Source organism: Crocuta crocuta, unplaced genomic scaffold (assembly GCF_008692635.1).
Source record: "Crocuta crocuta isolate KB4526 unplaced genomic scaffold, BGI_CrCroc_1.0 scaffold559, whole genome shotgun sequence".
Taxonomy (NCBI): domain Eukaryota; kingdom Metazoa; phylum Chordata; class Mammalia; order Carnivora; family Hyaenidae; genus Crocuta; species Crocuta crocuta.
Genome location: NW_027529454.1, coordinates 165,909 through 186,295, shown reverse-complemented (window position 1 = coordinate 186,295; position 20,387 = coordinate 165,909). Strand labels below are relative to the sequence as shown.

The 20,387-nt window shown below is 37.2% G+C and overlaps 1 protein-coding gene across 1 annotated transcript in view; it reads left to right on the top strand.

The window, feature by feature from the left end:
* The window catches only part of PRKAA2 (protein kinase AMP-activated catalytic subunit alpha 2), a 47,667-nt gene that overhangs the window by 318 nt on the left and 26,962 nt on the right, over window positions 1-20,387 (top strand). Inside the window, exons 2-3 of the mRNA XM_077760766.1 lie at window positions 12,721-12,814; window positions 13,521-13,665. Of these exons, the coding sequence (XP_077616892.1) occupies window positions 12,755-12,814; window positions 13,521-13,665 (205 nt within the window). The 5' untranslated portion in view covers window positions 12,721-12,754. The remainder of the gene's footprint in view (window positions 1-12,720; window positions 12,815-13,520; window positions 13,666-20,387) is intronic.

Below are 20,387 nucleotides of genomic sequence, written 5' to 3'. Positions count from 1 at the left end.
GTTAACTTCTTATAAAAGTATAATTCTTTTTTATATTTATATTCAAGTATTATTTCATTTAACCTCTATCAGTCCTTTCTTGTATACTTTTAGTTTATAATTAAGAGTAATTTTTCAAAATTGCTACTGTTTTCAAGTGATGAATTCAGCCTTAGAAGTTCCCTGGGATTCACTTTAAAGGGCATTTAGAACTTTGGTATTCCCAGAGTATTCCCATAATTGTTTTTATAGTCTATTTTCGTTAACATAACAGTATTTTCTTTTTGGGAAAGGTAGAAAGTAACTGTTAGAGATTATCCACCCTACTATGTTACTTGTAAAACTGCAATTATTACTGTGATAATAACAGCAAAGCTCTTAGGGAGGCAAATGGATTTTTTTGATAGGATAAGTTACCAACTTAAAAGATAAGTAAATATGAAGGGATTGACAAAGTTGATTAATTATATTGAAAGATAAATCATTTAAAATTGATGAGACCCATAGAAAAACGTAGATATTGAGTATGGAACAGTATTCTTTTAAATCATTTAAAGTTGCAGTTTTATATTTACTGAGAAAATGTAATATGCTAAACACTGAAAATTGTCTCTTTTTTTTATCTTAAAACTTTTTTTAAAGTTTATTTAGTGAGAGAGACAGAGACAGTGGGAGTAGGGGAGGGGCAGAGAGCAAGAGGTAGAATCTCAAACAGGCTAATCACTGCCAGAGCCTGATGCAGGGCTTGATCCCATGAACTGTGAAATCATGACTTGAGCTGAAACCAAGAGTTGGGTGCATAACTGACTAAGCCACCTAGATACCCCTCTTTTTTATATATATATATCTTAAAGCTTGGTTGGAGTTTTATAAAATAAATTTTAATCTCGTTGGGTACCTGATAATGGCTAGGAACTATATTGAGAATTTTACATATATAATTTCATTTTATCCTCTTGATTAGCCTATAGGATAGGTATCATTGTTTTCAGTTTGTAAGTAAGGAAATTGCATATCTAAAGAGTATCAGCAGTGTGTCCAAGGTCAGACAGCCAATAAATTGCAGAGCTGGTAGCTGAGTTTATATCTGACTTCAAATGCCATGCTGTTAATGCCTTACTCCAGTACTCCAGTTTTTCTCAAAACAAAATTATATAAATCCCTTTTAAGGGAAAAATAAATTTGTAGATCCCTGGTTTTGACCTAATTATTTTTAGTATATTGTTACTTAAGTATATAGAAACAAAGAATTAGGTGTAAAAACTCGATATGCTTATAGCTTCACAATTATGAAACTAAAATAAATTCACAATTTAAATATAAGACAATGAATGAAGTCAGTGAAATTCATAGTATATGTATTGTAAAGTGACAAATAATGGTGGTTTTCAAAAACCAAATCATTGTTAGTTTAATTGTAGAATTAGTAGAATGAGGTCCAATGACCTGTATATTTTATCCTTCAAATAATATTGCAGAGAAAGCATAAAAAAAATCACTTAATATCTTTGAGGCTTTATTTGTTAGTTCATTATAACCAGGCATTATATTTAGTCTAACTTTGTTAGTGAGTAGTCTTGGGATGTCAGTGTTAATGAGGAACATCTTAATAAGCTTCAGAGGTACATTTGTCTATGACAAGGCTAGCCTAGTAGCTGTGGTAGGCTGAATAATCCCCTGCCCCAGATCTCCTATTTCCCAGATTCTGTGAATATGTTACATTACATGGCAAATGGGAATTAATGTTAGAGATGGATTTAAGGTTGCTGATCATCTGACTTCAGGGAGCTTTTCCTTGATTTTCTGGGTGTGTCCCTAGTAATCACAATGGTCTTTAAAAGTGAAAGAGAGATTTGGAAAACTCAGGGAAAGAGGTTTAAGGATGAAGCAAGGTCAGAGTGATAAAATGTGAGGACTCAACTGGGTGTTACTGACTTTGAAGATGGAGAAAGAGGGCTATGAGCCAAGGAATGCAGAGAGTCTCTAAAAGTTAGAAAAGGCAGTACAGCCTTGCTGACAACCTTGATTTTAGCCCAATGAGGTATATTAGACTTCTATAAAACTACAAGATAGTACGTTTTTGTTGTTTTAAGCCACCAAATTTGAAGTTTGGCAGCAATTGGAAACTTAATACAGTAGCATTCTTGAAATCCTTAAATGAGTGGCTAGTCCAATTATTGCTGGGATGTGGAGCATGCATATAGTCTTTACTATCACTAGCTATGTTTATTGTTGCTGAACCATTGCGCATTGGTATGTTCAGTGCATCTTACCAACAACATGAATATGCAACTAACTGTTGAGAGAAGGCCTTTTTTGGAGGGTCTTGGTGTGCTGTTGGGTGACTGTGATGACTCAGTTCTGTCTCACACCACTACCATGAAAGCTTCTACTATTCATCACAGTAAACTTCAGTCTTATTTGATCTTGATTGAAGTTCACTTGATCATAAACATAAACAAGAAATGAGGTCACTGAATTTGCACAGCAGTACATGATTGATAATAAGGTCATCATCTAGGACCTATATTCTAGATGATCCAGAGTACGTTTATACTGACTTTTTTAAGGTTATGATAAGAATTAAAATACCACCTACTAGCTTGGTGAGTCGCCTCTCCTATTCTTTGTTTCTTTAGTTTTAAAATGAGGATGCGTTGGCACTGGTACAATGCCTAGTATTTGATGAACATTGGTCTAAAGTAGCAATTGGCAGCCCACATGCTGATTCCAGCCCACTGTTTTTCCTTTACTTGAAACAGTTCATATCTGACTTCAACTCCATGTTAATAATGACTTTTATTCTCGTTACTGAGTGACTTCTAAGGTAAATCTCTTTGCTGTTCCTTACTGAGTGGCCACTTTCTGTTAGAGGAGAAAGCTGAGAAGTCAGACTAAAGTATCACATGCCAGAATGAGAGTGAAGGGAGATACCTCTGTATTTGCCTTGTTCTCTGACCTCATCCCTTTTAGAATGCCAGCCCTGAAAGACCCTAAAGAAACTTTGCCCATTTAGGGTATGAATCCTAGTTCCTGTTGTATTCCTACAAACACAGATTGGATTTTGTCAGTAAACAGTTGCAACTGTCATGAGTATTTAAAAGCTTCTTCTTATTTTTTCTATTGTTTATTTTTGAGAAAGACAAAGAGACGGGGACAGAGGATCTTAAGCAGGGCCTATGCTGATAGCAGCGAGCTTGATGTGGGACTCGAATTCACGAACCCTGAGCCGAATTTGGATGCTCAACTGACTCAGCCACCCAGACTCCCCTAAACACATATTTTTGTTGTCCTGTCTACCAGTGTTTTCTTGCTTTCATTTCTATAATTATTTATAATTTTAAATTTAGTTTGGCTAATTATCTCATTCTGGTTTAGAATTATTTAATTATTTGCTTATAATTATAATTACTTGTTTGGTGTAGGAGATACAGAATGTTATCAGGGTTGATCGGAAAGTAATTGGTGGAGGTAAATTTAATGTTTAAAGCTTTGCCTTCTAGCCTTGGGCTTAATCCATTCAGCTTGATTGCCTCTTTAATTGTGGACTGAAATAAAAGAAAAAGCACTCATGTATCCTTGGTGTAGAACAAGCTATTGACATAGCCTCTAACAGTGTTAGTGATTTAAATACGGAGAGGGACCTGATCCTCTTAGTGGTTTTGTTTGTTTTGTACAGTCTTGGTCTAGCTGCCAAGAATAGTTCCCTTGTTACAGGATGAGCCTCTAGTTTCTCTAGTAAGAAAGCTTGAAAACCAAAAACCTGGAGTGGAGGATATTTTTTTGGATGATTTCTGCGTTAACTCAAGTTGAAAAAAATACCACTGGGAGAAAATTGAAAGGAGTAAACAGGATTCAAAGGAGACTCCAGACTTTTCCATGAACTAGAATTTGTTGACTTGATTTTTGTTTTTGTCCCTCTCCCCACCCCATAGTTCTTGGGAAACTTCATTTTACTAATCAAAAGATCAGTACTTTCTAATTTGGTAGAGCTGGTTTTGCCTGTCTGTTTTTAATTTTTTTTTAAATCTTATTCAGCCTGTAGAGAGCTCTGTAACATCATTCACCACCTTAAAATGTTGTACGCCCTAGGTTTTCGTGACATCATAGTCTCCTGATTTTCTTTCTTTCATTTTTGCCAGTTCTTAAGACTTTTATGGGCCTCTTTCTCCGCATGGCCATTAAATAATGATGCATTTCAGCATTGTGAGCCACCATAATCTTAGTGGACCACCCTTGGGTGCCCCCATCTGTTATGTTGGCTGTCATTTGTCATCTCTGTGCTCAAGATTTCTAGACCTGTATTTCTGGGCAGATATTTCTCCTCAGTTCTGAACACATTTACTCCTTATTGGATGCATCCATTCTGAAGTCATGGAGTCATCTGAAACTAAGCTGAACTTTTCTTTCTTTCCCACACTTTTGTTTTTTGTTTGTTTGTTTCGTGAAAATACCATTCTTGCTATTTTCTGAGCCTAAAACTTGGACATCATCTTTAATTCCTTTCATCACCTCCACATATAATTAATTGTTGAGTTCTAAAGCTCTTTTTCCTCAGCATCTCCTGAGTCTGTCTCTTTCTGTTTTTATTGTCACCATGTCTTGTCCTTTGGCTGTTGCTTTTGCTTAGAAAACTTTTCCCACACCTCCCTTCCCCTAGGCTTCCAATTCCAACTTGCCATTTAGATCTCAGGCTTTACATGTGATTACCTCTAGATAACCTGCTTTACTTGCTAAGCCTGAGTTAGGTATCATCCTCTTTGTACTATAGCCATCCTCTTTTCTGAAGTCCTGGGCATTCAGTTGTACTTTCTCCCTTTTGTTTTTTTCCTTTTTTTTTTTTTTTTTTAAGTATCCCTCCACAAGACTGAGTTCTTTAGAAGCAGAAATGCAGAAATTATGAGGCGCCTGGGTGGCTTAGTCGGCTAAGCGTCTGACTTTGGCTCAGGTCTTGATCTCACAGTTGGTGGGTTTGAGCCCCATGTCAGGCTCTGTGCTGACAACTAGCCCAGAGCCTGGAGCCTGTTTCAGATTCTGTATCTCCCTCTCTGACCCTCCCTTGCTCATGCTGTCTCTCTCCCTCTGTCTCTCCTCTCTCTTTCTCTTCTCTCTCTCTCAGAAATAAATAAGACATAAAAAAAATTTAGAAGCATAAATTATGTTTTTTCTTTTATTTAACAGATTTTCATTGAGCACCTCCTAATCTTGTATCATTGGGGATATAGCTGTGAAAGACAAGGTTTCTGCTTTTGTGGAGTTTATGTTCTAGAGCTGTCTAGCATTTCTAGATAGTGAGTAATCAAATTAACAAGATTACTTAAGGCACTGATCGTACTTTGAGGAGAATGAAAACATGTGGTTCTGTTCTAGGGTGTAATTAGCAAGGAGGAAGTGTTAATTCAGATTATGTTGTGGGGAAGGCCTCCCTGAAGAGGTAAAGTTTGAACTAAGACCTGAAAGATTATTGGGGCACCTAGGTGGCTCAGTTGCTTGAGCATCCAGCTTTGGCTCAGGTCATGATCTCATGGTTCATGAGTTCGAGCCTTGCATTGGGCTCTCTGCTGTCAGCACGGAGCCTGCTTTGGATCCTCTGTCACCCTTTCTCTCTGCCTCTCCCCTCCTTGCTCTCTTTCTCTCAAAAATAAGGAAACATTAAAAAATAAATAAAAGATTATTAAGATCTAGCCATCTAGTAATATGATATGACTATAGTATAGAGGTGGAGGGTGGAATCAAGAATGTGATTTTGGTTTTATGCCTTTTTTTTTTTTAAGTTTTTAATTTTGAGAGCGTGAGTGAGCACGAGTGGGGAAGGGTCAGAGAGAGGGGGAGAGAGAGGGAATCTCTGTGGTATCAGCATTGAGACTGATGCAGGGCTCAAACCCATGAAACATGAGCTCATGACCTGAGCCTAAACCCACAAGTTGGATGCTTAACTGACTGAGCCACCCAGCACCCCTCATTTTATGATATTGAGATGCTTATTAAGCATCGAAATAGAGATAAAAGTAGTCTATTGCATATGTGACTCTGGAGTTAAGGGAACCATGTAAGATAGAAATTTGGAAGTCCTCATCATATAGATAGTAGTTAAGATATTTAAAGGCCTAAGACTGGATGAGATCATCAAGGATGTGAGTATAGATAAACAAGAAGTCTATGAATTGATATCTAGGGCACTATGATGTTAAGATGTCCAAATGAGGAGGAACCAGCAAAGGAGAATGAAAATGAACAGTTACGAGGTTGGAGGAAAACCAGGGGAACCTGGTATCTTGGAAGCCAAGTGAAAAATGTATTTGAGAGAGAGATTATTAACTGTTCCTTTTACTGCTGAGTATTAAGTAAGATGGTACTGAGACTTGATCATTAGATTTGGCAAGGTAGAGATTGCTGATATCTTCAAAAAAGACCTATTTATTGTGAGATTAAGACAAAATCCTGTTATGAGGGCTTAGGAGAGCATTTGAGATGAAGGAGGCGATACTAACAATATACAATTCAGGAATTTTATTAAAAGGTAAGGAGATGAATAGGAGTGGTAACTAGAGGGGAATATATAAGGTTTGTTTTTTAAGATGGAAGATATTAATGCTTGTATACCAAAGGGGATGATTCAGTCAAGGTGGAGAGAGTGATACAGGAGAAAAGAAGAGCTAATTGTAGAAAACAAGTCCTTTAGTAGGTGGGAGGAAGGAATCCAGTGTGTAATTGGAAGAGTTAGTCTTTGATAGTATATGACCATGGAGAGAATGGCTGTGTGGTGGAGGATGTGGAGGTCAAGGAAATTAGAGACCAGTATTGATTGGACAAATCATCCATGTACACCCTAAATTATGACAACAGTAGCAGTGGGGAAAAAGACATTAAGTCAGAATGAAAAGGGAGTGGGCAAGGAGATAGGTTGATGAGTATAACAAGAAAAGGTATTGGGTGTGTAATCTGATGGCCTGTACTTCAGAGACAATGGGGTTTTTGAGGAAGAAGGTTTTGAGTTAAGAGTTTCCTTAATTTTTTTTATTAAAAAATTTTTAAGGTTTATTTATTTTTGAGAGAGAGAGAGAGTGTGTGAGCAGGGGAAGGGCAGAGAGAGAGAGAGAGGGAGACACAGTATCTGAAGCAGTCAGCACAGAGCCTGATGCGAGGCTTGAACTCATGAACCACAAGATCATGACCTGAGCCGAAGCTGGATGCTTAACCGACTGAGCCACCCAGGTATCCTGAGTGAGGGTTCCTTTAGATCATAATATATTATTAGATTATGCAAATTGTCCAGCATTTAAAATTTCAGTGTGAATTAATAAATCTAGGATCTGATCAGCAATGGCTGCCAATTTCTCAAAAAAGAAAGACATACGTTTTCTTTGCCTGGAGGTACACAGCACCATCTAGTCTTTCAAACGAAAATAAAAATAAAAATGAAATCAGATCTAGGGATGCCTGGGTGTGGTTCATGAGTTTGAGCCCTGTGTCGTGCTCTCTACTGACAGCTCAGTAGTGCCTGGAGCCTGCTTTGGATTCTGTGTCTCCCTGTCCCTCTGCCCCTCTCCGCTCACACTCTGTCTCTGTCTCTCAAAATTAAACATTAAAAAATAATTTTAAAAAATGCAATCTGATCTAATCTCTAGATCTAATAGTATGCTATAAATTGTTCATTATGTTGCTGTAAAGGATGGATCAGGCACATAAGACCATGGAATCCTCTACAGGACAAGCAGCTGGTTTCTTCAACAAAAGAATGCAAGAGAAAATAGAGGTAGAGGAGCATATGTAAATTAAAAGAAACATGAGAGACATTACCAGTCACTTGCAATGTACGGATTATATTTGGATCCTTATTTAATCAAAATATTAAAGCAAAAAGACATAAGCAAATCAGGAAATCTGTTTGGATATTTGATGACATTCATGATTTGTTAAATTTATGCATTGATAACAGTATTACATGGGTATATACACGTACTTTTTTAAGGCTATAATATTTTAGAGATACATATAGATCTGTTTACAGAGAACAATGAGAGCCAAATTCAGTGGGACTGGATTAAAAAATACATAGTTTTATCAAGTTAATAACCAAGACATATAATAATCTTACATTCTAGAATGTTAGAGAAGATACTGATTTTTTCTGTATATCCATGCATTAAATAAAGAAAGCATAATCAACCTAATAGAAATGGGCAAAAGACAGGAGTGAGCATTTCATAAGAAATGTATATGGTATTTTGTAAGGGTTGGAGAATATCTAAATCCACAGACTTACTAAAGATGTTAGTATTGCCAAAATATTTTTGGAAAACAGTTGGCATTATTTCCTGTAATTGGGCATTCATATAAACTGTGACTCAGCAATTTCATTCATAGGTGTATGTCAAAGAGAAAATGTTGCCGTATATAAGAACGTTCACAGCAGCACAATTTATAATAGCAAAATTGTGGAAAAATTTACTCTGCAGTAGTAGATTGGATGAATAAATAGCTTCTCCATTAACAGGAGAGTAGATCAATAAAAATAATGCAATATTATATAATGGTCACGTCATATAACTACAGCAAACACATTGTAGATGAATCAATAAAATAGGTTCCGAAATATTACATACAGCCTGATACCCTTTTTTAAAGCTAGCAGCAGTTAAAATAAAAATATATCTTAAGAATATGAGTTTTACATATATATGGAGATAAAGGGATAAATACATATATACATATATAAATAAAATGTATAAAAGAGAAAACAAGGGAAGCAGGAATGGGATTCAGGATGATGGCTAACTTGCTTGGGGGGAAGCAGTAGGAGGGTAAAGATGACTGCACTGCATAGTTAGGTGGAAGGTATTGTCCGGGTCCTAGGTTTTTTGTTTGGGTGATGGGTTTGTAGGTGCTTATTATAATACTAAAAATAGTAATTAAATAAAAGTTGGCCATTCATAGACCAATAAAGACAGGTGCCATGAACTAAGGATAATGATTACTACATTTCTTTAATAACTGACTTCTAAATAAAAATATGCTACATATACAGCTATATAAATGATATTTTGAAATCTCTTTGGATGTAACCATTAAAGAGGTACACTCATGAATACTGATTTTTGTCTAACTTCAGAAAGATTTTCCTTGAGTTCTGTATGCTATTTAAATGGATATTGCTTAAAAATGCATATAACTTGTTCAGCTGTAGAATGCTTAAGAATTTTGGGGATACTGGAATTTTTTTGCCTAATTATAAATACTTTTTTTTCCCTGAAAAATGTTTCTAAAGCATCTTGGTTTAGTTTTCTATTGTATTAAGAAAATGATGACATGTATGAATTTCATGATTGAATTTCTTATAATGCTTCAATGTGATGATTATTTTGGAGGGCACAAAAATTTAGCTTACTCTGGCTAGGTTTAAGAACATAATCCTGGAATTTGCCTTTTTCCCCAAGTCCCAATATGAAACTGTTTTCTTAGGATTTCTTTCTTTTGAAAATCATGTTTCCTTTTGTTTCGACTTCATTCTAGTTAACTGAAATTTTATTCATTGAATTTTTGTTGTAATGTTGCCCCCATTTCTGTTTCAGATTATTCTGGGTTTGGCTCCGGGGGGGTGATGGGCATGGAGGAGGGCACTTGTGGAGATGAGCACTGTGCTGACAGCTCAGAGCCTGGAGGCTGCTTTGGATTCTGTGTCTCCCTCTCTCTCTGACCCTCCCCTGCTCGCTCGCTCACTCTCTCTCTCTCTCTCTCTCTCAGAAATAAATAAAACATAAAAAAATTTTAAGTCCCTATTTATATATTTATTTAAATGCCTGCTTTGTTACAGATACTACACTAGGTGCACACTCAATCACTGTATGATTACAAACTTAGGTACATGCACTGAAGGGAAGGGAGGACTTCTGTGAGAGCAGACAGGGCTGACCTGGGCTTAGGGAGTGACCTTCTCTGCTGCAGCGGAGATAGAAAGGATGACTGGTGGCCAGGTGGAGGGCCGATTATGGGTAAAGGTACAGGATTCTAGGCACTGCTGAGACAGAAATGCTGCGGCGGGAGCAAGTGCAGCGCAAGTGAATGAATGGAAGAAATAGTGCCCTTTAGTGATGGGAATGCAAGATGAAACTGTAGACACAGGCAGAGGCCTGATTCATGCAGGACCTAAGAGCAGTGGGAGCCTCCTGAAGATTTTTAATTAGGGGGCTGCTGAAGAACAGCTTCATGTTTTGAAAACAGTACTTGTCAGATGTCTGTCTTCCTGAATGAGTGTAGGCTCCACAACTTAGAGACCAGAGCTGTTGATCTCACCAGGTGCAATACATGTAGGTTTGCAACAAATAGTAAATGTCACTGTTTAATAGCTCAGTGTCTGGCACACGGTTTAAGTGCTTATTAGTAATGTTGGCTGTGGTTTTCATTGCTCTAGATTAGCCTTTAATGTGCACAGTGGCTACTGTGGAGTTAGAGGTTTCATGAAATAGTTCAATCCAGCAGTATCCACTGAAGACCTGTGATAAACTTGGAAGAAGCAGCAGCTAAATTTGTTAGAATTCAATCACTTTTTTTTCCTGTCATGCCCCAAGGATGTAACAGAGCAGAAAAGTGATAGAGAATTCTGTTAATAAATCAGATTAGCCATCAGTGAGGTGACTAGGTACTCCTGCTTCACAATTCATTTTATTCAATTAGAGTTTGGTGCCTGGTAAGATTGCTCTTAGAGAACCATTTCTTGTGGAGTTGTCAGGTAAAATTCCCTTTTCATAGTTCATTTGAAGTAATCTCCACCTTATTCTTCAGTTATATTAGTTTATTTTATACAAAGTAGGTTACTGTGTCATTTTTCATTCCTAAGACTGCTATTAGGAATATTTCTTCTGAAGATCTATAATCATTTTTATCCTGTAGCTTTAATATTTTACTTTTTTCAAGTGCTTAATTTATCCATGATGTGTCTTTTCTTAAAATGTATGGTGTGTGGTTATATGACCAATTACCTGGCCATTTTTCCTTTCCTTTCTAATGGGGAATAATAACCAGAACCACCACGTAGCACATACTTGCTTTTGTGCACATTAGTAAAAGGTACCCTGTCTGGGTGGACTAATTTACCAAAACGGTCTCCTGCTTCTGACACATTGAATAGGGTAGCATCTGGGTGACTTTTCAGCTCCTACTTGTGTCTTCATTGGGTGCCTGCAAGCCATGCAAAAACCACACAGCTGTTCTTAGTGGCCCTCAGTATAAATTAGATATTGCTCACAGTCACATTATAGATAATCCTTTGTAAACAAAGGAAGCTAAACAGTTGATCAGTTGTTCATGTATGTGTATTAAATGTAACTTACAGTTAAAACTTTAATAATTTAACTTGTTTCAAAACTTAACAAATTGTGTATATGGGGAGGAGTCTTTTATGAAATTTGTTTCAAGTAGAGCTAAGATTCTTATTTTTTTAATGTTCTCCGCCTAGAAGTAAATTTAAAATGTATATATGAACAAACACTCATTCATATATGTGCCTGGTTAATTTTTTACTATGGAATGTTTTTGGTATATACAAAAGTAGTGATAAAGCCTTATGTATCCATCATTTGGCTCCAACGATTGCCAGTGTACTGTTTTATGTGCTTCTTTCCATATTTCCCACTCCAAATTATTTTGAAGCAAATCCCCAAATATTATGTTTTTTTAAAAATTTTTTAAAATGTTTTATTTCTAGGAGAGAGAGAGAGACAGCATGAGCAGGGGAGGGTCAGAGAGAGAGGGAGTCACAGACTGAAACAGGCTCCAGGCTCCGAGCTGGCAGTCAGCACAGAGCCCAGCGCGGGGCTCGAACCCATGAATAGCGAGATCATGACCTAAGCGAAAGTGGGACGCTTAACTGACTAAGCCACCCAGGCGCCCCCCAAATATTATGTTTTTAATCTTTAAACCTTTCAGTATCCACTCTGGAATATAGACTATTTTAAAAACACAAGCATAGTTGATTATCACACCTAAAAAATTAAAGCAATTAACAATATTATCAACCANCCAGTATTCAGACTTTGTTTCATAAGTGTTTTTTTTTTTTTTGTTTATTTTATTTATTTTGAGAGAAAGAGATGGAGGGGAAGAGAGCAGGGCGGGATGGGCAGAGAGAGGAAGAGAGAAAATTCCAAGCAGCCTCCATGGTGTCAGTGCAGAGCCCAGTGTGGGGCTCAAGCTCATGAACCATGATAGATCACGACCTGAGCCGAAATCAAGAGTCAGACTCTTAACTGACTGAGCCACTCAGGTGCCCCTTGATTTACTTTTAACCTAAGGCTTCCACTCTCCCCTTTTATTTTTGCACATTTTATTTGTTGAAGAAATGGTCATTTGTCCAGTTTCTGCATTTTTCTGACTGAATCTCTTGTATCATTTAACCTTAACAAGAGTGTTTTTAATTTATGTTTCATTAAGATACTTGATCTCCATAGACTGTAAAAAGGATGGTTTAAATGGAGAAATTAATGCTTAGTTTTTGAAGAATGAAGGATTTCAAAGAATTTGTAAACATGAAAGGGAGGATCTGAAGAAAAGTCCTTAAGCCTCAGAAAGTAGAGAATTTTGTAAAGCTGTGCTTATAGCTCTGTGATTGTTCTGATAACATATTTTATTTCCTTCTTAGAATATTGTAAAACACTGGAATATAAAATGTTAGCAATAATATACTAGCTTGATTTTTTAAATTAAACTAACATTTTTTCATGATTCTTTTCGTTTACAAAAAAGATACCAGGTGATCAGCACTCCAACAGATTTTTTTATGGTAATGGAATATGTGTCTGGCGGTGAATTATTTGACTACATCTGTAAACATGGACGGGTGAGTAACTTACTATCTGGTACAAGAAGCCCCTAAGCTAAAGAAGAGGATAGTAGGAAATAGTAAACCACAAAGATATCTACAAAGTCAGGGTTGCTTCTGTAATAAAGCCCAACTAAAGATACAGAATATTAGACATATTTTCTTTCTCAAAAAATATACCTGTCAAGGGGCTCCTGGCTGGCTCAGACAGTGGACCATGTGACTCTTGATCTTGGGGATGTAAGTTCGAGCTCCATGTTGGGTGTAGAGATTACTTAAAAATAAAATCTTAAAAAAAATACATCTTTTGAAATACTGATTTTAGGAACATGTTGCACTTCATTGCCAATATGATGTCTGTGTTTTCAGAATGAAGGATCTGTTCTATAATGTGTTGAAGCTTCAGTTATTTCCTTTTCTGAATACTTTCATAGAAGTTCTGTCTTAGGTTATGTTTTACTTGTTGACTGCCTAAAACATTTTGCACGCTTAGTGATATTAATTGAAAATTAAATCTTATTTCCTGGCAACACAGAAGAACATTGTTGGTTGACGTGTTGACCTTTAATGCAAGTTTTTGGTTGGTTTGTCTGATTTGTTAAAAATTCTGACCCAGTTCTATCTAATTGGCTTGCTCAGTTACATTTGGGTTGATGATGAAACTGAAACTCTAGCCTGAAGATGTCCCAAACATTCTTAGTGCGGTTTCTGTTACACTTGCCAGGTTGCAGAGGTGGAAGCAAGGCGGCTCTTTCAGCAGATTCTGTCGGCTGTGGATTACTGTCATAGGCATATGGTGGTTCATCGAGACTTGAAACCGGAGAATGTGCTGTTGGATGCTCACATGAATGCCAAGATAGCGGATTTTGGTATGTAACCCCAGGGTTGTTCAGAAGTGTACTGGTTGTCTTTTAAAGTGTGTCAGTAGCAAGTGTTAAGGTATACATTTGCAGTTTCAACTTTGTAAATCCTATACCATGAAAAGGGGTTAGTTGGACGGTCTTCAAACTAGCTTATTGTATTCATCTAAACACAGTTATTAAAATGCAAATACTTCCAGAGAAGTTAGAGGGCTAGCTTCAAGGTAAGTCCATTTTATCTGCATTTCTTGCTAAAGGAATACATAACTGTTCTTTCTGTGGGGGTCACAGACTCCTTTGAAAATCTGATGAAAGTATGGACACTTCCTTTGATGAATGCACTTCAAGAGAGGTACATGAAAATTTGCATGTAGCTTAGAAGACTTAAAGTCTTTATGAATTGATCAAGGGTGGGTGTCAGTGGACCTCAGGGTAAAATCTAACAACTTGCTAAAAGAATAGGAGCTTTGGTCAAGAGTAAAACAAAAAGGTTAAATGTAAATTTAATGCACTGAACACTTTCTGGGGTAAACAAACCTGGAAAGAGTACCATAGTGTAGGGAGTTTGGCAGAAAGATTAGGAAGTGAGACATTATAAAAAGAGAGATAGAAAGGTGCCCAAGTTCAGCATTGCTTATTTTAAAATTTTGTCTATACCTTGTCTTTAAAAACTAGGAAACTTGGGCAGGCCCCTTTTGGGGCACCTGAGTGGCTAAGTCGATTCAGTGTCCTACTTTAGTTCAGGTCATGATCTCACAGTTCATGAATTCGAGCCCCACATTGGGCTCTCTGCTGTTGGCACAGAGCCCACTTCAGATCCTCTGTCTGCACCCCCCTCGTTGTCTCTCCCCTCCCAGAAATAATAAACATTAAACAAATTTTAAACAAGGAAGGTGGTTTCCCTGTTTCACTTTTTCTTTTTTTAAAAAAAAAAAACTTATTTTTTTATAATTTATTGTCAAGTTAGCTAACATACAGTGTCTATACTTATTGGCTTCGGGAGTAGATTCCCATGATTCATCCCTTACATACAACACCCAGTGCTCATCCCAACAGATGCCCTCCTCAGTGTTCTTCACCTGTATTCCCCTCTCCCCCACCATCCCCATCAACTCTGTTTGTTCTCGGTATTTAAGAGTCTCTTGTAGTTTGCTTCTCTCTCTGAAACTATTTTTCCCCTTCCCCTCCCCCATGGTCCTCTGTTAAGTTTCTCAAATTCCACATATGAGTGATAACATGATACCTATCTTTCTCTGACTGACTTATTTCACTTAGCGTAATATCCTCTAGTTCCATTCATGTTATTGCAAATGGCAAGATTTCATTCTTATTGTCAAGTAGTATTCTGTCTTCTTTATCCATTTATCAGTTAATGGGCATTTGGGCTCTTTCTGTAATTTAGCTATTGTTGAAAGCACTGCTATAAACGTTGGGGTCTGTGTGCCCCTGTGAATCAGCACTGCAGTATCCTTTGGATAAATTCCTACTAGTGCTATTGCTGGGTCATAGGGTAGTTCTGTTTTTAATTTTTTGAGGAACTTCCACACCGTTTTCCAGAGTGACTGCACCACTTTGCATTCCCACCACCAGTGCAAGAGGGTTGCCGTTTCTCCACCTGCTCACCAACATCTGTTATTGACTGAGTCACTCTGTTAATTTTAGTCACTCTGACCAGTGTGAGGTGGTATCTTAGTGTGGTTTTGATTTGTATTTCCCTTGATGATGAGTGATGTTGAGCATCTTTTTATGTGTCTGTTGGCCATCTGGATGTCTTCTTTGGAAAAGTGTCTATTCGCGTCTTCTGTCCATTTCTTCACTTGATTATTTGTTTTTTGGGTGTTGAGTTTGGTAACAGACTTTATAGATTTTGGATACTAACCCTTCATCTGATAGGTCATCTGCACATATCTTCTCCCATTCTGTCGCTTGCCTTTTAGTTTTGTGGATTGTTTCTTTTGCAGTGCAGAAGGTTTTTATCTTAATGAGGTCCCAATAGTTCATTTTTTCTTTTATTTCCCTTGCCTTTAGAAACATGTTAAGTAAGAATTGGCTGTGGCAGAGGTCAGAGAGATTAGATTGTTGCCTGCTTTCTCCTCTAGGGTTTGAATGTTTCCTGTCTCACATTTAGGTCTTTCATCCATTTTGAGTCTATTTTTGTGTATGGTGTAAGAAAGTGGTCCAGTTTCATTCTTCTACATGTTGCTGTCCAGTTCTCCCAGCACCACTTGCTAAAGTGACTGTCTTTTTTCCATTGGATACTCTTTCCTGCTTTGTCAAAGATTAGCTGGCCATATATTTATGGGTCCAATTCTGGGTTCTTTATTCTATTTCATTGGTCTGTGTGTTTATTTTTGTGCCCAAACCATACTCTCTTGATGATTATAGCTTTGTAGTGGAAGCTAAAGTCTGGGATTGTGATGCCTCCTGCTTGGGTTTTCATTTTCAACATTACTTTGGCTATTCAGTGTCTTTTGTGGTTCCATACAAATTTTAGGATTATTTGTTCTAGCTCTGAGAAGAATACCAGTGTAATTTTAATTGAGATTGCATTGAGTGTGTAGATTGCTTTGGATAGTATTGACATTTTAACAGTATTCTTCCAATCCATGAGCGTGGAATGTTTTTCCATTTCTTTGTGTCTTCTTTAGTTCTTTTCATAAGTTTTCTATAGTTTTTACCATACAGATGTTTTACGTCTTTGGTTAGATTTATTCCTAGGTATTTTATGGTTCTTGGTGCAGTTGTGAATGGGATCAGTTTCTTGACTTCTCTTTCTGTTGCTTCATTATTGGTGTATAGAAATGCAAACAGTTTCTGTACTTTGATCTTGTAGCCTGAGACTTTGCTGAATTCATGTATCATTTCTAGCAGCCTTTTGATGGAGTCTTTCAGGTTTTCCATGAAGAGCACCATGTTGTCTGTGAAAAGTGAAAGTTTGACTTCTTTGCCAATTTGGATGTCCTTTATTTAATTTTGTTGTCTCATTGCTGAGGCTAGGACTTCCAATCCTATGTTAAACAGCAGTGGTGAGAGTGGACATTCCTATCATATTCCTGACCTCAGGGGGAAAGCTCTCAATTTTTCTTCCTTGAGGATGATAGTAGCTGTGGACTTTTCATTTATGGCTTTTATGATGTTAAGGTATATTACTTCTATCCTGACTTTCTTGAGAGTTCTTATTAAGAAAGGATGCTGTTTTGTCAGATGCTTTTTCTGCTTCTATTGAGAGGAAGATGTGGTTCTTATCCTTTCTTCTGTTAATGTAATGTATTACATTGATTGATTTGTGAATATTAAACTAGCCCTGCAGCCCAGGAATGAATTCCACTTGATCATAGTGAATAATTGCTTTAATATACTGGTGAATGTGATTTGCTAGTATCTTGTTGAGAGTTTTTGTGTCCATGTTCATCAGGGATAGTGGTCTGTAATTCTCCGTTTTTGTGGGGTCTCTCTCTGGTCAGTGAATCAAAGTAATGCTGGCTTCATAGAATGAGTCTGGAAGCTTTCCTTTCATTTCTGTTTTTTTGGAACAGCTTGAGAAGGATAGGTATTAACTCTGCTTTAAATGTCTGGTAGAATTCCCCTGGGAAGCCTTCTGGCCCAGGGCTCTTATTTGTTGGGAGATTTAAAAAATTTTTTTAATGTTTTATTTATTTTTGAGAGAGAATAAGAGAGCGAGAGGGCGAGAGAGAGTGAGCGCAACCACACAAGTAGGGGAGGGGCAGAGAGAGAAAGACAGAATCTGAAACAGGCTCCAGGCTCTGAGCTGTCAGCACAGAGCCTGATGTGGGGCTGGAACTCAGGAACAATGAGATCATGACCTAGGCTGAAGTTGGACTCTTAACCAACTGAGCCACCCAGGCACCCCTGTTGGGAGACTTTTGATAACTGATTCAATTTCTTTGCTGGTTATGGGTCTGTTCAAATTTTATATTTCTTCCTGTGAGTTTTGGTAGTATGGGGGTGTCTAGAAATTTGTCCATTTCTTCCAGGTTGTCCTGTTTGTTGGCATATAATTTTTCATAGTATTTTCTAATAATTGTTTGTATTTCTGTGGTGTTGGTTATGATCTGTCCTTTTTAATTTGTGATTTTATCTATTTGGGTCCTCTCTCTTGTCTTTTTAAGAAGTCTGGCTAGGGGTTAATCAATTTTGTCTATTTTTTCAAAAAAACAACTCTTAGATTTATTGATCTGTTTTCTTGGATTCTATGTTGTTTATTTCTGTTCTAATCTTTATTATTTCTCTTCTTCTACTGGCTTTGGGGTTTCTTTGCTGTTCTGCTTCTAGTTTCTTTAGGTGAGTGATTAGGTGTTTGTAGTTGGGCTTTTTCTTGTTTCTTGAGATAGGCCTGGATTGCAATCTGTTTTCTTCTTATGGCTGCCTTTGCTGCATCTCAGAGGGTTTGGACTGTCATGTTTTCATTCTCATTTGCTTACATATATTTTAAAATTTCTTCTTTAATTGCCTGGTTGACCCATTCATTCTTTAGTAGGATGTTCTTTAACCTCCATGCATTTGGAGGCTTTCCAGATTTTTTCTATGGTTGATTTCAGGTTTCATAGTGTTGTGATCTGAAAATATGCATAACATGATCTCCATTCTTTTATGTTGATGGAGAGCTGTTTTGTGACCCGGTATATGATCTGTCTTGGAGAATGTTCCATGTGTACTGGGGAATAATGTGTATTCTGCTGCTTTTGGATGAAAAGTTCTGAATATATGTCAGGTTCATCTGGCCCAGTGTATCATTCAGGACCATTGTTTCTTTATTGGTTTTCTGCCTAAATGATCTGTCCATTGCTGTAATTGAAGTATTAAAGTCCTCTGCAGTTACTGTATTCTTATCAATAAAATTGCTTATGTCTGTGATTAATTGATTTATATATTTGGGTATGCCTCCAAGTTGGGGGCATAAATATTTATAATTGCTAGCTTTTCTTAATGGATAGACCCCATAATTATATAATTCCCTTCTTCATCTTTTGTTACAACGTTTAGTTTAAAATCTAGCTTGTTTGATATGACTACTCCAGCTTTCTTTTCACTTCCAGTAGCATCACAGAGGTTCTCTATTCCCTCACTTTAAATCTGACGGTCTAAAATGAATACCTTGTAGACAGTATATAGATTGATCTTGTTTTTGACCCATTTTGATACCCTCTGTCTTTTGACTGGGGTATGTAGTCCATTTACATTCAGCTGTTATTGAAAGATACAGATTTGGTTTTCATTGTGTTATCTCTAGGTTTCATGCTTGTGGTGATATCTCTGTTCCTTGTAGTCTTTGGTGTTTTCCATTCACAGAGTCCCCCTTAGGATCTCTTGCTGGTTTAGTGGTCATGAACTCCTTCAGTTTTTGTTTGTCTGGAAAAACCTTTACCTCTCCTTGTATTTTGAATTACAGCCTTGCTGGATAAAGGATTCTTGGATCCTTATTTTTCCTATTTAGCACATTGATTATTTCCTGCTATTCCCTTTCTGACCTGCCAAGATTCAGTGGACAGGTCTGCTACTACTTTTATGTGTCTACTCTTATAGTGTAAAGCCCATTTGTCTCTAGCTGCTTTTAAATTCTCTCTTTATATTTTGCCAGTTTCACTATGATATGCTGTGGTGAAGACCTATTCTTGTTGAATCTGAAGGGAGTTCTCTGTGCCTCCTGGATTTGGATGTTACTTCCTTCTCCAGATTTGGGAAGTTCTCAGCTATAATTTGTTCAAGTAGACCTTCTGCCCCTTTCTCTCTCTTCTTCTTCTTCTGGAACTCCTAGGATATGGATATTATTATGTGCAGTGAATGACTTAGTTCTCTAATTCTCCTCTTGTGATCTAGTATTTTCTTACCACTCTTTTTCTCGGATTCATCATTTTCCATAATTTTATCTTCTATTTCACTTATTCTCCTCTCTGCTTCCTCCATCGTTGCTGTCACTGCATCTTGTTTATTTTGCACCTCATTTGCAGCATTTCTTAATTTGTTGGGACTATTTCTTAGTTCCTTGATCTCTGTAGCAGTAGATTCTCTGCTGTCTTCTATGCTTTTTTCTAGTCTAGCTATTAATCTTATGACTATTACTCTAAATTATTGAACAGATATATTGTTTATATCTGTTTTGATCAGTTCTCAGCTGTCATTTCTTCCTGGAATTTCTTGTGAGGAGAATTCTTCCGTTTCATCATTTTGGCTAGTTTTCTGTCCTTGATGTGTTTTAATAGCTTCTTATGTGACCTGCACCTGCGAGCACAATTATATTAAAAAGTGGTCATACGCTGTCCAGGGTCTGGCCCTTCAGGAAGTGTTGTTGGAGTGTGTTGTGTGCTCTCTGTTTTTGTGACTCTGGTTGCTTTCGTTTCTTCCTTGTACTGGTGGTTTTGACCTTCTACTAGGTGTGCATTGATTTGTTCATTAATGGAACCCTGGAGAAAAATTTTAAAATGAGGGTGGTGGTGGAAGAAGTCTTATCCCTTACAAAGAGAGAAATGACAGGGGTGGGGGGAAAAGAATTGAAAAAAAAATTGACCAGGCAGAGAATCAGAAAAACTATATGGTTTAATCCGGGGTGGGGTGGGGGGGAGAGAGAGAGAGAGAGAGAGAGAAATAAGAAGGAGATAACAGGGGTGCCTGGGTGGCTCAATTGATTAAGTGTCTGCCTTTGGCTTAGGTCACAATCTCATATTTCATGGATTTGAGCTCTGCATTGGGCTCTGAGCTGACAGCTGTAGATC